Here is a 16119-nt window from a genome sequence, read left to right as displayed (position 1 = left end):
GGAGGGTAAGCAGATTAAGTAAGCAAGTAAAAAATTGTTCCCTGTACCTTGTTTTGAGGATTAGCATACCAAAAAAAACATTACAAAAAATGATGTTTCACAATTTTTGTGCTCATACTAGTTGTTTGGTGTCTTGTTAACATACTATGTTAAATTAATTCTTTTCATTAAAATATAATGCCTCTTGAGGGTTCTTTTGCAAACATGTGCAATAACCTAAATTTTGGGGTGTGCAGTATGCCTGACCTCTTGATGAAGCTGGAAAGCAGAAATAAGACTGTCAGAGGCTGAGAAGAAATACATGCAGAAGAACTGGAATTGATAAGAAGAGATGCCATCCATTTGAAGTTGTGGAGACTAACATTGTGCTTTTGTGTTTGTTTGTTTCCTCTTCTCGTTGTTCCCTCCCCCCCCCCCCCCTCACCCCCGGTGAACTGAAATTGTGTTTATCTTCTTTTATAGTCGGGCTTCATGGCTAAATGGTTAGCACGCTGGCCTTTGGTCACAGGAGTCCCGAGTTTGATTCCCGACAGGGTCAGGAATTTTAACCATCATTGGCTAATTTCGCTGGCACGGGGGCTGGGTGTATATGTCATTTTCATCATCATTTCATCCTCATCATGACGTGCAGGTCGCCTACAGGCGTCAAATCAAAAGACCTGCACCTGGCGAGCCGAACATGTCCTCGGACACTCCCAGCAATGAAAGCCATACGCCATTTCATTTTCTTCTTTTATATTCCTTTTCATGTTTCTTTCCATTATTTACATAAACTGAACGACCTGCATAAGCAGAAACTTATCGGGAAGAAGAGAAGACTACTTAGATAAATAGCATAATTTGCCTGCCAAAATCAGGGACATTTGTCCCTCTATTATGTAATTTATGTAATTTCTATATCACCAACACTACCTTTTGTTGTTTTATAAACACTTCTTACAGAACTATTTTGAGCAAGCACATCTATAACTACTAGCATAGACCTGTTGTGGAAAGAGATTCCTATCACAGCAAGACAAGAGAGGAAGAGTTAACTCTAAATCAAAGATTCCTGTTTGAATATCCTGGAATGTTGCGAGATGGACAGCAGGCAATGGCATGTTGATAAACAGGGTTAAAAGTCAGGTTGTGAGTTTCACAAATAGGAAAAAGTCCCCTCAGTTTTAATTACTGCGTTGATGGGGTGAAAGTTCCTTTTGGGGATCATTGTAAGTAACTAGGTGTTAATATAAGGAACGATCTTCATTGGGGTAATCACATAAATGGGATTGTAAATAAAGGGTACAGATCTCTACACATGGTTATGACAGTGTTTAGGGGTTGTAGTAAGGATGTAAAGGAGAGGGCATATAAGTCTCTGGCAAGATCCCAACTAGGATATGGTTCCAGTGTATGGGACCCTCACCAGGATTACCTGATTCAAGAACTGGAAAAAATCCAAAGAAAAGCAACTCGATTTGTTCTGGGTGATTTCCGACAAAAGAGTAGCATTACAAAAATGTTGCAAAGTTTGGGCTGGGAAGAATTGGGAGACTAAGTGGTATGTTCCGAGCTGTCAGCGGACATTAGTAGACGAATAAGTTTGAGTGGCATCTTTAAAAGTAGGAAAGATCACAATATGAAGATAAAGTTGGAATTCGAGAGGGCAAATTGGGTTCCGAGCTGTCAGCAGAGAGATGGCATGGAATGACATTCGTAGACGAATAAGTTTGAGTGGCGTGTTTAAAAGTTGGAAAGATCACAATATGAAGATAAGGTTGGAATTCAAGAGGACAAATTGGGGCAAATATTCATTTATAGGCAGGGGAGTTAGGGATTGGAATAACTTACCAAGCGAGATGTTCAATAAATTTCCAATGTCTTTCAAATCATTTAAGAAAAGGCTAGGAAAACAACAGATAGGGAATCTGCCACCTGGGCGACTGCCCTAAATGCAGATCAATATTTATTGTATTAAATTTAAATATCATTAATTCAAATGCCGTATTCTATATTACTGTCTAAGTGATGTGATCATGTAATTTCTATATTACCATCACCACCTTTTGTTGTTTTATAAGCACTTCTCACAGAACTATTTTGAGCAAGCACATCTATAACTACTAGCATAGACCTGTTGTGGAAAGAGATTCCTATTGCAGCAAGACAACAGAGGAAGAGTTAACTCTATATCCAAGATTCCTGCTTGAATATCCTGGAATGCCAAGTTCTGCACACTCAAGCTAAGATTGAGAAAATGAATTTAAGTGTTTGGAGTAGTGTGTGGTAGAAATCATATAAAACTGGTCTCTAAAAATGAGTTATGGTAGACTCACATAAAACCATCAAGGTTTTAGTTTTATTTAACATACGGCTTTTAGTGCCAAGTGTCTTAGGACATGCTGGGCTTACATGATGCAGGTCTTTCTATTTGACACCCATGGGCGACCTGCATGTCTGGGTGTGAGATGATGATGATGATGGGGTAGGCAGAGGATGAAAACCTGTTGGCACATAGCCTACTCCTGTCAAATAACACTAAGGGGTCTGCTCAAGGCTTAACATCTCCATCCAATGAATGAAGCACCATCAGCAGTGTCATATGCCCTCACTCCATATGAACATTGCAGAGAGGTTTGGCACACAAACTAGTGATTAGAAATTGTACCCCGTCACCTATCCAACCTTGTCGGCCAACATTCAGATGGAGAATTTTTTTTTCCATCTATGGGACTCGAACCTGCTAACTATGGTGTCAGACTATACAGACCTGACAAATTAATGATCATGGCCACCAGGCAGGATCTGCACATCGTGGTGGTTTATTGTTCTAAAGGGAGGTACAACTGGACAACCATGCTCTCTTAATCCATTTGACTTGTATTTAAAAGGTCACTCACTTTACTGAGAAACTGAATTTAAATCTCATTCTGCAAAAGCTGAAAGTTCTACCCTGTACTATGAAAATGAAATGGCGTATGGCTTTTAGTGATGGGAGTTGCTTTTCAATTTATCATGTAGAGGATTTGTACTCACCAGTAATTATGCTTCATAATGAGGATCTCGGCTACGAAAGGCGTCTGTCTCCATGTTAGGGGTGGCCTAATTTTGAACGTGGCTGTAGGTATAAAATGCCTTTGGGTGTGGCGAGCCCATCGTAACAATACCCTATATGGACAAAGCAGATATGGTACCTCGGAAAAGGTTAGGGCGTCCCCTGCTAAAAGCGACGCGCAGCTCTTCAGGTGCTGGGGGAACTGTGAAAAATGGGCAACCAGCACCAAACTACATCAAAATTGCAACAGTAAATGTACTGACACTGACGGGAAAGACAGAAGAACTGGTTGACTTCATGATAGAGAAAGATATAGCCATACTTGGACTGTGTGAGACCAAGAAGAGGGGTACAGGGGAGATCCCTCTGAGAGAAGGATACAGGCTGTATTACAGCGGAGGACCTGAAGCAAAAAATGGAGTGGCCATCATACTTAGAAGACAAATCCAAGAATATGTGGAATATACAAAGTACATCAGCGATACGATGATGATGATGATGATGAGACTCCAGTTTGAAAATGGCGTGAAAGATCTATTTCAGTTGTATGCTCCACAAACTGGTTGCATAGATGAACATCTAGAGGACTTCTTAGAGGAAGTGGAGAGACAGATAGAAGATAAGGAAGTACTATTGATGGGAGATCTAAATGCACAAGTTGGAATGGAAAGACAAGGAAAGGAAGATATTGTAGGGCCCTTTGGATATGGAAATGTAAATGCAGAAGGCGAGTTGTTGGTGGATTTTTGCATGAGGAATCAAATGATTGTTGGAAACACCTGGTTTAGGAAGAAGAACAGTCAGAAGATTACAAGGTAAGGTTGGGGAGACAGACGAACAAAGACCATGATTGCTTATATAATCATAGAGAAAGAACACCGGAAGAACCTTGTAGATGTAACAGCCATGCCTCAAGAAGCCTTTGGTGGAGATCATAGAGTTGTGATAGGAAAATTGAAAGTTGGAAAGATTGAAAAACCCCAATTAAGAAGAGAGAAAAGAATTAAAGTATGGAAGTTGAAGGAGAAAAGCATACAAGAAGAATTTCAAAGGGAAATAATACCCTTGGTACCCAGGACAGAGGTGGGGAATGTTGAAGAGGAATGGAAAAGATTTAAGGAAGCACTGGTTGGATGTGCAGAAAAGGTGTGTGGTAGAACATCAGGAAATGTGAAAGACAAAGAAACACACTGGTGGAACGACAGGGTAAAGATTAAAGTGAAGGAAAAGAAAATGGCATGGAAAGCATGGAAAACATCTAAGACTGAAGAAAGTGGAAGAAAATATGTGGAGGCAAAGAATTTCAAGAAAGTAATGGAGGAAGAAAAGAGGAAAAGCTGGGCCTTATTCACACAGAAATTGAGAGATGATACGCAGGGCAGCAAGAAATTACTGTATGGTATCTTAAGAAACAAAAAGAGAGATCAAGTAAACACCAGATTTGTGAAGGATGAAGGAGACATAATTTTAACAAAGCCAGAAGAAATAAGAAATAGATGGAGAGAGTATTTTCAGAAGCTGCTGAACATAAGAACGGATGACAGTCATTCAATGGACGACCAGGAAAGGCAATTAGTTGATGAAGAAATGGATAAAGAAATTACAATGAACGAAATTGAAATGGCAGTAAGAAAGATGAAGAATGGAAAAACTGCTGGAATAGATGAAATTTCAGTGGAGATGATAAAGGCAGCTGGAGCTGTAGGCCTGCAGTGGACATATTGGGTTCTCAGGAATGTCTGGGAGAATAAGGAGGCCCCTGAGGATTGGCAAAAAGGAATAACCATCCCAATTTTCAAGAAAGGTGATAAGAAAGTTTTGAAGAACTACAGGGGAATTACTCTAATATCCCATGTTGCTAAGATAATGAAAAGGATACTGGAAAGTAGAATAAGGTTGAGGGTTGAGAATCAGATACAGGAAAATCAGTTTGGTTTCAGAAGTGGAAGGTCAACAATAGAGCCCATTTTCATTATGAGACAACTAATGGAAAAGCATTGGGAGTATGGGAATGATAATAATAATTTTGTGTGGCTATTTCTAGCTGGGTGCAGCCCTTGTAAGGCAGACCCTCTGATGAGGGTGGGCGACATCTGCCATGTGTAGGTAACTGCGTGTTATTGTGGTGGAGGATAGTGTTATGTGTGGTGTGTGAGTTGCAGGAATGTTGGGGACAGCACAAACACCCAGCCCCCGAGCCATTGGAATTAACCAATGATGGTTAAAATCCCCGACCCGGCCGGGAATCGAACCCGGGACCCTCTGAACCGAAGGCCAGTACGCTGACCATTCAGCCAACGAGTCGGACACGGGAATGATATGGTGATGACATTCATTGACATTGAAAAGGCATATGATAGTGTCCCCAGGACGAAAGTTTGGGACAGTCTGGTGCAAAAAGGAATTGGACAGGGATTAATAAAAATGATCATGGCATTGTATAAGGAATGTTGTAGTTGCGTGCAAACACAAGTTGGCAAGACAAGTTGGTTCAAAATAACTAGTGGGCTGAGACAGGGAAGTGTTCTATCACCAATCCTGTTTACAAGAGTAATGGATGACATCATGAGAACAGCAAAAGCAACATATGGAGGAAGAGAAATGAACATGATGTTATTTGCAGATGATATTGTGATTTGGAGAGAAGACGACAGGAAGGTTCAAGAACAGTTCAATGTGGTGAATGGGAAGATCGAAGAATGCGGATTGAAAATAAGTGTAGAAAAGAGTAAAACTCTTGTTATGAATAGAGGGGAGAAAGAAGGGAAAGGTCAGATTAGACTTGCAGACAAGCCCCTGGAATTAGTGGAAATGTTTAAATACCTGGGGAGTGAATTAATGGAGAATGCTTCGACTGGATGCTGAGATTAGTAAAAGGATTCAAGCTGGAAGTTGTTTCTATCATAGTGTAAGAAACATCTTATGGGACAAAGATGTGCCAACGGAAGCAAAGGATACTATGTACAAGATGTATTACGTACCCATAACAACTTACGGAGCAGAAACTTGGACAATGACAAAGAAGGATGAGAGTCGAATACAGGTAGCCAAAATGAAGTTCTTGAGGAGTATGATACGGAAGAGTAGAAGAGACAAAATAAGAATGAGAAAATCCGGGAAGAAATTGAAGTGGAAAAAATGAATGATAGAATAGAGAAGAGCCGACTAAGATGGTTTGGGCACATAAAGCGAATGAGCGACGAAAGAATGCCAAAAAAGGTGATGGAAATGCAAATCCAAGGAAGGAGAGGCCGTGGACGACCACGATTGAGATGGAAGGATACCATCCAACGCAGCATTATAGAAAGAAACTTGGACTGGGACAGTGTTGGAGGAGGAGTGGTGGAAAGACCAAAGAAAGTGGAGAGGAACCATATTTGCCCCTACCCGGCTACAGCTGGATAAAGGGAAATGATGATGATGATGATGATGATGATGATGATGAATGAGGATCTGGGATGATAAACTTCAAAATTGTAACAAGTGAACTATGTAATGCGAGTGGAATGTATTTTTTTGAAGACTTTGTTTGTAAAATATGATATGATGTTTTATTTTTATTGACCTAACTTGTACTGTATAATGTTGTAACATAGGCATTTGTAAATAGTAGAATTCTGTCTATAGTTCCTGGAAAGATCCAGAAAGTTACATAACTTTGTACAAGGTGTGTTACTTTGTTGGTATGTGTTCTAGAAAATGTGTTCTGTCTGTTCTGGAAAAATACGACTTTCGCGATCATGCGTATTCTAGAATGTTAGTCAAAGTTCCCGATCGAAAGTAAGGTTGTGATTGGTGAGTCTAGGTGGCGATAGGGAACACGTGCACACTGATTGGCTGCCTCAAAGGCCAGTAATTCCTATATACAGTGAGCGAGGCAGTGTTCGAATTAATTCTGTATCCTGAATTCTGTCGGTCTTGGTCTATCAGTCTGCGAGCAGCCTATCTGGTTGACGTCCCCCCGGTTTCCGGGATGGCTCTCTCCTCGGGTAAGCACTCTTGAATTCCGTTCCTGCTAAAATTTCGGTAATGTTCCGATTTGCTCTTCATACAGGAGTCTGCCCTAACCTCGCCTAGATTCACAAAATTAGTTACTTATGACGCCTTAGTTTTTCAGCTAGACTTACCTGTTCGTTTCCGAGGCATTCCCATTTCTTGTTTCACTAAAATATGTAGAATGTAGTTTAATATTATTTCCCTTGGGGTTTGCCTCTGGTAGTTCTGTATCACTTTAGGTACGCTAAGTTTTGGATAACCTTTTTCACATCACTGTATATTGCATTGAACAACTACATTGGTAAATAGATGTATAGTTGATTTGAAATTTGAATTTACACTGGTACGAAATAAACCTATGTATATCACTGAACTTATAGCTCATAACTTGGAATGTATTTGTAAAATTATCTTGTAAATAATATTTTTAAAATCTAAGGATCACGGTGATTTATTCGGAATCCGCTATCTAAGCCATGTCCATGCCTTTGGTAGGTTCCCAGCCTTTTCATCTTCCCGGTTTGTTGTTCAGTAGTTGGCCCTACCGATGTTTACATACACGTTTTGATGGAGACCCGCGTGATGCCAGCTACTGTTTTTCCAAGCGTGTAGTGTTTTCTTATATTGTGTATTGTACTCTTACCTTCCCTTTTAACTGTGTTTGTGCCTTGTTTGTGTTACCACTGTAGTAGTAGGTAACAAAAATATTCTAGGATAAGGGGAGGCACTTATATTTGTCATGGTTAAATAATTGAATAAGGAGTTTTTAAACCTGAGAAATTAGAATGCAGAGAACCAAAAAAAAAAAAAACACACCTCCTCATTACCGTCAAACTACCTAATATCTACCCATCATTTTCAAATGAGTCTGAACAACTGGTTTTTTTTAAGTAATCATTTGTTTTGCACTCAAAAAGTTGAAAAGATATGATCCAAAAATTCTGAAAGTTCCGAACAAATAACGATCCTGATATTCCTTCTGAAGTATTCTAGATACATCAAAGTTTTCAGTGGGTGAACGAATAAATGAAGAAATGGATTGTTTTCTCCTGACACTTTCATATGTCCTTGCTGTGACGGAAGTAAATTACCCACACATTATCTCACTATCACTTAAATTACCACCACCACCATAACACGCACTCTCTTTGTTATCACATTTATTTACTTCTGATCCACTATCTAAGATTTAAAGTAAAATTAAACAGCAACAAACACGAGGCCAGGATAGCCACATTCCTCACCTATACACAGAATCTTAAACAACTACAAGCGGAAATGAAACATTCTGTTCTTGGGGGCCTGCTTTGTCATCTGTGTTGAAGAACATCACAGATGCAGCGGGCCTGCCTCATCGTCCAAGGTGATGGGTTAATACTGACAAACATACATACATACCTACCTTATCATTATAGACTGTTATGCCTTTCAGCATTCAGTCTGCAAGCCTCGGTGAATTTACTCAACGTCACCACAATCCTCTATTTGCAACTAGTGCTGTGGCCTCATTTAGTTCTATACCTCTTATCTTTAAATAGTTAGAAACTGATTCTAACCATCGTCGTCTTGGTCTACCTCTACTTCTCGTACCCTCTATAACAGAGTCCATTAATCTCCTAGGAGATATATCCTCCTCCATTTGCCTCAATCAATCAATCAATACTGATCTGCATTTAGGGCAGTCGCCCACGTGGCAGATTCCCTATCTGTTGTTTTCCTAGACTTTTAATAATAATGTTATTTGTTTTATGTCCCACTAACTACTATTTTAAGGTCTTTGGAGACGCCGAGGTGCCGGAATTTAGTCTCGCAGGAGTTCTTTTACGTGCCAGTAAATCTACCGACACGGGACTGTCGTATTTGAGCACCTTCAAGTACCACCGGACTGAGCCAGCATCGAACCTGCCAAGTTGCGGTTAGAAGGCCAGCACCTTAACCGTCTGAGCCACTCAGCCCGACTCCTAGACTTTTCTTAAATGATTTCAAAGAAATCAGAAATTTATTGAACATCTCCCTTGGTAAGTTATTCCAATCCCTAACTCCCCTTCCTATAAATGAATATTTGCCCCAATTTGTCCTCCTTAATTATAACGTACACTCTCCAGTTCCGTGAGAAAATTTCTACCGAAACTGAAAGTTCTTCCCAGCCCAAATTTTGCAACATTTTTGTAACACTACTCTTTTGTCAGAAATCACCCAGAACAAATTGACCTGCTTTTCTTTGGATTTTTTCCAGTTCTTGAATCAGGTAATCCTGGTGAGGGTCCCATACACTGGAACCATACTCTAGTTGGGGTCTTACCAGAGACTTATATGCCCTCTCCTTTACATCCTTTCTACAACCCCTAAACACCTTCTTAACCATGTGCAGAAATCTGTACCCTTTATTTACAATCCCGTTTATGTGATTACCCCAATGAAGATCTTTCCTTAAATTAACACCGAGATACTTACAATGAACCCCAAAAGGAACTTTCACCCCATTAACGCAGTAATTAAAACTGAGAGGACTTTTCCTATTTGTGAAACTCACAACCTGACTTTTAACCCTGTTTATCAACATACCATTGCCTGCTGTCTATCTCACAACATTATCGAGGTCACCCTGCAGTTGCTCACAATCTTGTAACTTATTTATTACCCTATACAGAATAACATCATCTGCAAAAAGCCTTACCTCTGATTCTACTTGTTTACCCATATAATTTATATATATAAGAAAACATAAAATCCAACAATACTGCCCTGAGGAATACCCCTCTTAATTATTACAGGGTCAGATAAAGCTTCATCTACTCTAATTCTCTGAGATCTATTTTCTAGAAATATAGCAACCCATTCAGACACTCTTTTGTCTAGTCCAATCGCACTCATTTTTGCTAGTAGTCTCCCATGATCCACCCTATCAAATGCTTTAAACAGGTCAATTACATTACAGCCCATTTGACCTCCAGAATCCAAGATATCTGCTATATCTTGCTGGAATCCTACAAGTTGAGCTTCAGTGGAATAACCTTTCCTAAAACCGAACTGCCTCACAAACATGTCTAATGTAATCAGAAAGAATGCCTTCCCATAGCTTACATATAACGCATGTCAAACTTACTGGCCTGTAATTTTCAGCTGTATATCTAACATCCTTTCCTTTATACACAGGGGCTACTATAGCAACTTGCCATTCATTTGGTATAGCTCCTTCAAGCAAACAATAATCAAATAAGTACTTCAGATATGGTACTATATCCCAACCCATTGTCTTTAGTATATCCCCAGAAATCTTATCATTTCCAGCCGCTTTTCTAATTTTCAACTTTGTATCTTATTGTAAATGTCATTGTTAGCATATGTAAATTTTAATACTTCTTTAGCATTAGTCTCTTACTCTATCTGGACATTTTCCTTGTAACCAACAATCTTTACATACTGCTGACAAAATACTTCTGCCTTTTGAAGATCCTCACATACACACTCCCCTTGTTCATTAATTATTCCTGGAATGTCATTCTTGGAACCTGTTTCTGCCTTAAAATACCTATACATACCCTTCCATTTATCACTAAAATTTGTATGACTGCCAATTATGCTTGCCGTCATGTTATCTTTCGCTGCCTTCTTTGCGAGATTCAATTTCCTAGTAAGTTCCTTCGATTTCTCCTTACTTCCACAGCCACTTCTAACTCTATTTCCAATCTGCACCTCATTTTTAGTCTCTTTATTTCTCTATTATAATAAGGTGGGTCTTTACCATTTCTTACCACATTTAAAGGTACAAAACCTGTTTTCACATACCTCAACAACTGCTTTAAACCCATCCCAGAGCCTGTTTACATTCTTATTTACCGTTTTCCACCGATCATAGTTGCTTTTTAAAAACTGCCTCATGCCTGCTTTATCAGCCATATGGTACTGCCTAGTAGTCCTACTTTTAAGACCTTCCTTCCTAAGACATGTATTCTTACCTACGACAAATAAAGCTTCATGATCACTAATGCGATCTATTACTTCGGTTTCTCTATAGAGCTCATATGATTTTACCAGCACCACATTCAGGATATTTTTCCCTCTAATTGGTTCCATCACTTTCTGAATCAGCTGTCCTTCCCATTTTAGCTTATTTGCCATTTGTTGTTCATGCTTCCTGTCATTCGCATTACCTTCCCAATTGACATCTGGTAAATTCAGATCCCCCTCTACAATCACATTCCTTTCCATATCGTTTCCCACGTAGCTGATTATCTTATCAAATAATTCTGAATCCGTGTCAACGCTACCCTTTCCCAGTCTGTACACTCCAAAGACATCAAGTTGCCTATTATCTTTAGAAATGAGCCTTACACCACCAAAGCCGGTTTATGCGTACAGCTTCATTCATTGAGTTCATACCTAAATGAGTCTTTATTTCCTCATTCCAGGTACCCTCCTGCCATTGTTCCCACCTGTTTGTACCAGCAATCAATCTTGCTACTTTCATGTCTGTTACTTCTAACTTATGAATAAGATATCCTGAGTCCACCCAGCTTTCGCTCCTTTAAAGGAAAGTTGGTCTGCAAACAGACCAATGTAAAGATAGTTTCATCCGGGAGCTGACTTCCTTCCTACAGAATACTGTTGATCGTAACTGCGAGCTTACTGCATTAGCTTTACTACACCTTGATTCAACCTCACTTATTATATTACCATCCTGGGAGAACACACAACTTAAATACTTGAAATTATCTACCTGTTCTAGCTTTGTATCACCAATCTGACATTCAATTCTGTTGAATTTCTTACCTACTGACATCAATTTAGTCTTCGAAAGGCTAATTTTCATACCATACTCATTGCACCTATGTTCAAGTTCCAAGATATAAGACTGCAGGCTTTTGGCACAATCTGTCATTAAGACCAAGTCATCAGCATAGGCCAGACTGCTTAATACATTTCCACCTAACTGAATCCCTCCCTGCCATTTTATACCTTACAGCAGATGATCCATGTAAACTATGAACAGCAAGGGTGAAAGAGTACAGCCTTGTCTAACACCTGTAAGTACCCTGAACCAAAAACTCATTCTACCATCAATTCACACTGAAGCCCAATTGTCAACATAAATGCCTTGGATTGATTTTAATAATCTACCTTTAAATCCATCGTCCCCTAGTATGGCAAACATCTTTTCCCTTGGTACCCTGTCATATGCTTTCTCTAGATCTATGAAACATAAACACAACTGCCTATTCCTCTTGTAGCATTTTTCAATTACCTGGCGCATACTGAAAATCTGATCCTGACAGCCTCTCTGTGGTTTGAAACCACACTGGTTTTCATCCAACTTCCTCTCAATGACTGATCGCACCCTCCCATCCAAGATGCCAGTGAATACTTTGCTTGGTATACTAATCAATAAGATACCTTGACAGTTGTTGCAAACCTTCCTGTTCCCTTGCTTACAGATAGGTGCAATTACTGTTTTTGTCCAATCTGAAGGTACCTTACCAACACTCCATGCTAATCTTACTACTTTATGAAGCCATTTCATCCCTGACTTCCCACTATACTTCACTATTTCAGGTTTGATTTCGTTTATTCCTGCTGCTTTATGATAATGGAGTTTATTTACCATTCTTTCCACTTCCTCAAGCGTAATTTTACCAACATCATTTTCCTCCTCCCCATGAGTTTGGCTGTTTGCAACACCACCAGGAAGATTTCCTTTTACGTTGAGAAGATGTTCAAAATATTCCCTCCACCTCTCCAGTGATTCCCTTGGATCTATTACGAGTTCACCTGAATTTCTCAAAACACTGTTCATTTCCTTTTTCCCTCCCTTCCTAAGATTCCTAAGGTTTCCCTGCTGCTTGACCTAGCATTTCCAGGTTATTACCAAAATCTTCCCACGACTTCTTTTTGGATTCAACAACTATTTGTTTTGCTCTGTTTCTTTCATCTACGTACAAATCCCTGTCTGCCTCAGCCCTTGTTTGGAGCCATTCCTGGTAAGCCTTCTTTTTACATTTACAAGCTGCTCTCACTTCATCATTCCACCAAGATGTTCGCCTTTTCCCATCTTTACACACAGCTGTTCCTAGGCATTCCCTTGCTGTTTCTACTACAGCATCCCTGTATGCCACCCATTCTCTTTCTATATCCTGAACCTGCTTACTGTCTACTGTTTGAAACTTCTTACTAATCATTTCCACGTACTGCTTTCTAATTTCCTCGTCCTGGAGATTTTCTACCCTTATTCATTTGCAGACAGATTTCACATCCTAAAGGAAAAAAATTTGGAGGAGGTTCGACATTTCAAGGAATGAGATTTGCAGCAAAAAAAAAAAAAGGGGGGAAGGAGAGGAAATGTGAGTAATATGTAAGACTCCCTACACCTCGCAAACCTAATATTGTTAGGTTCAGAAGAGAACAAGAGTTGACCACAGGAGGTTGTACAAGTACGTGGCAGCAATGCCAGACTCACCTAAGGGACCCATGCGCCCAAGTCAAGAGCCAATGGGGGAAAGACCTACCATGTATGCCAACTTGGTCCTCTCTGACAGATCTGCACATAGCGAGCAACCTGGTCCTCATGCTGCCCAGGCCTCCAGGCCACGTCTGTCTCGCTTCTATGCCTAAGTTATTGCCTTTCACAGCCCCTTCCTCTTCATCAACCAAATGCAACATCCACAACTCTACCAAGTGACCAGAAAATCCAAGAAAAGTATTGTCTATTACGTGAAAATCTTCAATTTCTACGAAAATTTTTCTGCGGAAAGGTTTCTGCACTTATACAGAATGGCTATTAAAATCTACAGTCTGTTCAGTACTGTGCAGCTAAGCTATCAAGGCGGACCCAAGGAGCAGTTAAGACTGCACTACGAAGTTAAAAGTAGTATGAGATCACAAAGAACATCAAAATCTAAGCTGAAATGCACTGAAAGTTTCTCATTAGACTAGGGTAACTACAGTATAATACCAGTCTTAGATGAGGTTAGGTACCTGGTTTTGGTGTACTATAAGGGCCATAGTCATATGATCTGGCAGCATACTGCACCATTTGTAGACGATGAAACAACCCCGAACAGAGATGCACCACAGTTGAGCCTATCACCACACGGCACAGAGCCTTCTCAGAAAGATTGCTGCAAACAAGTCACGTTATTGTTTATATCCGCAAAGGCAAAAATTATCGTTATGTTAAACCTCTGAAGTAAACTTACCTATACTCTAAATCACTACCCAATTCTGAAAGGCGCTCTGAGGTGAAGTCGTCAGGTATTTCCAGCATGTAGAGGTAATCAACAGCTAGAGCGGGACTTCTTTCTAGTAGTAGTGACTCTACAAGGTTAAATAACTTAATATTATCTCAAATTCATCAGAATAATAAACAAAAGTCTTATTTTTGTGTGTTTGTTTTCAAAAGAGTATCCATTAAATGTAGTAAGTAGTAGAGTAATCTAAATAAATTTCTTTCAGTTCAGCAATGGAATACAATCTTTGAGTTTCATGAACAGAAAATTACAAAAGATGTTCTCTGTTAAATATTAAGCCGTTTCCTTTTCAGATTTGACTTAGTTCATGTAATTATAACCTTGAAGTTTTCCAGTCTGTCAAAACTAAAGTAAGATTAATCAATACCAGAAAATACCTGAAAAAGCAAACATTCAATCAATAACAGAATATATCTCAAAAAGAAAACATTTAACAGTGACAGACTGGAGAACTTTAAGGTTATATAAGAAGAGGTAGAATATCACTGCCAATTTCAGGTACTGGTAGGGGGTTTATTACAAAAAGTATCACTTCGTGGTTATTAATGTTTGCTAAATATCCCTAAAATATACCCATGCATACTCAGAAATTCTGAAATTTAAAAGGATTCAAAAATAATTCATGAAGGTATATCAACATCCAATGTACCCTCAGCAATAATCATGTAACGGTAGTAAAAATTTCATCTTTTTGTGTGTACATAATGTTTCAAACTCAGTGTGTTCAAAAGGTACAACCCAGGGCAATTGAAATGTTAACCTACAGGACATGAAAAATTGCATGCACTCTACAGTAGTCTACCAGCAAAGCAACATGAAACATGACCCACATAGAAATCTACTCTTGCATCAAAAACTACCAGCATCTGATAGCTGTTTAGTGTGAACAAACTATAAGTGTGCGAGAACTTGGGCAATTCAATGAGGAATACACTTCATATAGCACAGATTTGGCTCCTGGCAATTTCATGACCATTTATGTAAAATCTTGGAGTGAAAAAACTGAAATATACAACTGTTTTAATGGATCTAAAGATCACTTCTTATGAGATGAGACAATGTAGAAAGTGGCAGCAGCAACAAAACTACCACATGAATGAAGATGACAGGTGGTAATTTCAGCAGCACTAAAGGATGCGATCTGTTAGATAATAGATCCAAAATTGAAGTACTCGAGTATTACTTCTTCCATTGTCATTGTTATAGCCTTATCCTGGCAATGGAAGTATCATAATAAATATGATGATGTTATTGGCTTAACGTCCTACTAACTACTTTTACGGTTTTTGGAGATGCCGAGGTGCTGGAATTCAGTCCCGCAAGGAGTTTTTTTACATGCCAGTAAATCTACCGATACGAGGATGACATATTTGAGCACCTTCAAATATTACTGGACTGAACCAGGATCGAACCTGCCAAGTTGGGGTCAGAAGGCCAGCGCTTCAACCACCTGAGCCACTCAAAACTGGGATTCGGAGCAGAGCAAGAAATGTTTCAAAGGATCTGTAGAAACATACGGTACTGAAGCATTGAAACAATACTTGAAGATGATCTCCTTCTCCACCTCCTGTTTGATTTTCATGAACAGAAAATTGCAAAAGATGTTCTCTGTTAAATTTGAAGCCTCTTCCTCCCCCTCTGCAGCGTTTGTCCCGCAATGTGGTGGGGTCTGCTTTCTTGGCTTTATTTCCCCACTTGGCATAATCATATACCTGGTTGGGGTGTAAGCCTACGAACTTCAGGTCGTTACGAAGGCTGTCAACCCATTATTGCTTTGGTGTTCCCACAACTTCCATGATCAAACCTCTTCCTGCGACAGATGTGCTGTCTGCTCAAAGCATGTGT

At 39.5% G+C, this 16119-nt stretch overlaps 1 protein-coding gene across 1 annotated transcript in view; it reads right to left on the bottom strand.

The window, feature by feature from the left end:
* Nucleotides 1-16119, bottom strand: part of Vps13B (vacuolar protein sorting 13B) — a 300908-nt gene that overhangs the window by 166874 nt on the left and 117915 nt on the right. Inside the window, exons 11-12 of the mRNA XM_067152027.2 lie at nt 14224-14341; nt 14003-14145 (exon numbers count right to left, since the gene is read on the bottom strand). Of these exons, the coding sequence (XP_067008128.2) occupies nt 14003-14145; nt 14224-14341 (261 nt within the window). The remainder of the gene's footprint in view (nt 1-14002; nt 14146-14223; nt 14342-16119) is intronic.

This window comes from Anabrus simplex, chromosome 7 (assembly GCF_040414725.1).
Source record: "Anabrus simplex isolate iqAnaSimp1 chromosome 7, ASM4041472v1, whole genome shotgun sequence".
NCBI classification, from domain to species: Eukaryota; Metazoa; Arthropoda; class Insecta; order Orthoptera; family Tettigoniidae; genus Anabrus; species Anabrus simplex.
The sequence above is the reverse complement of the archived record's forward strand: the minus strand, read 5'-3'. Positions and strand labels throughout refer to the sequence as shown.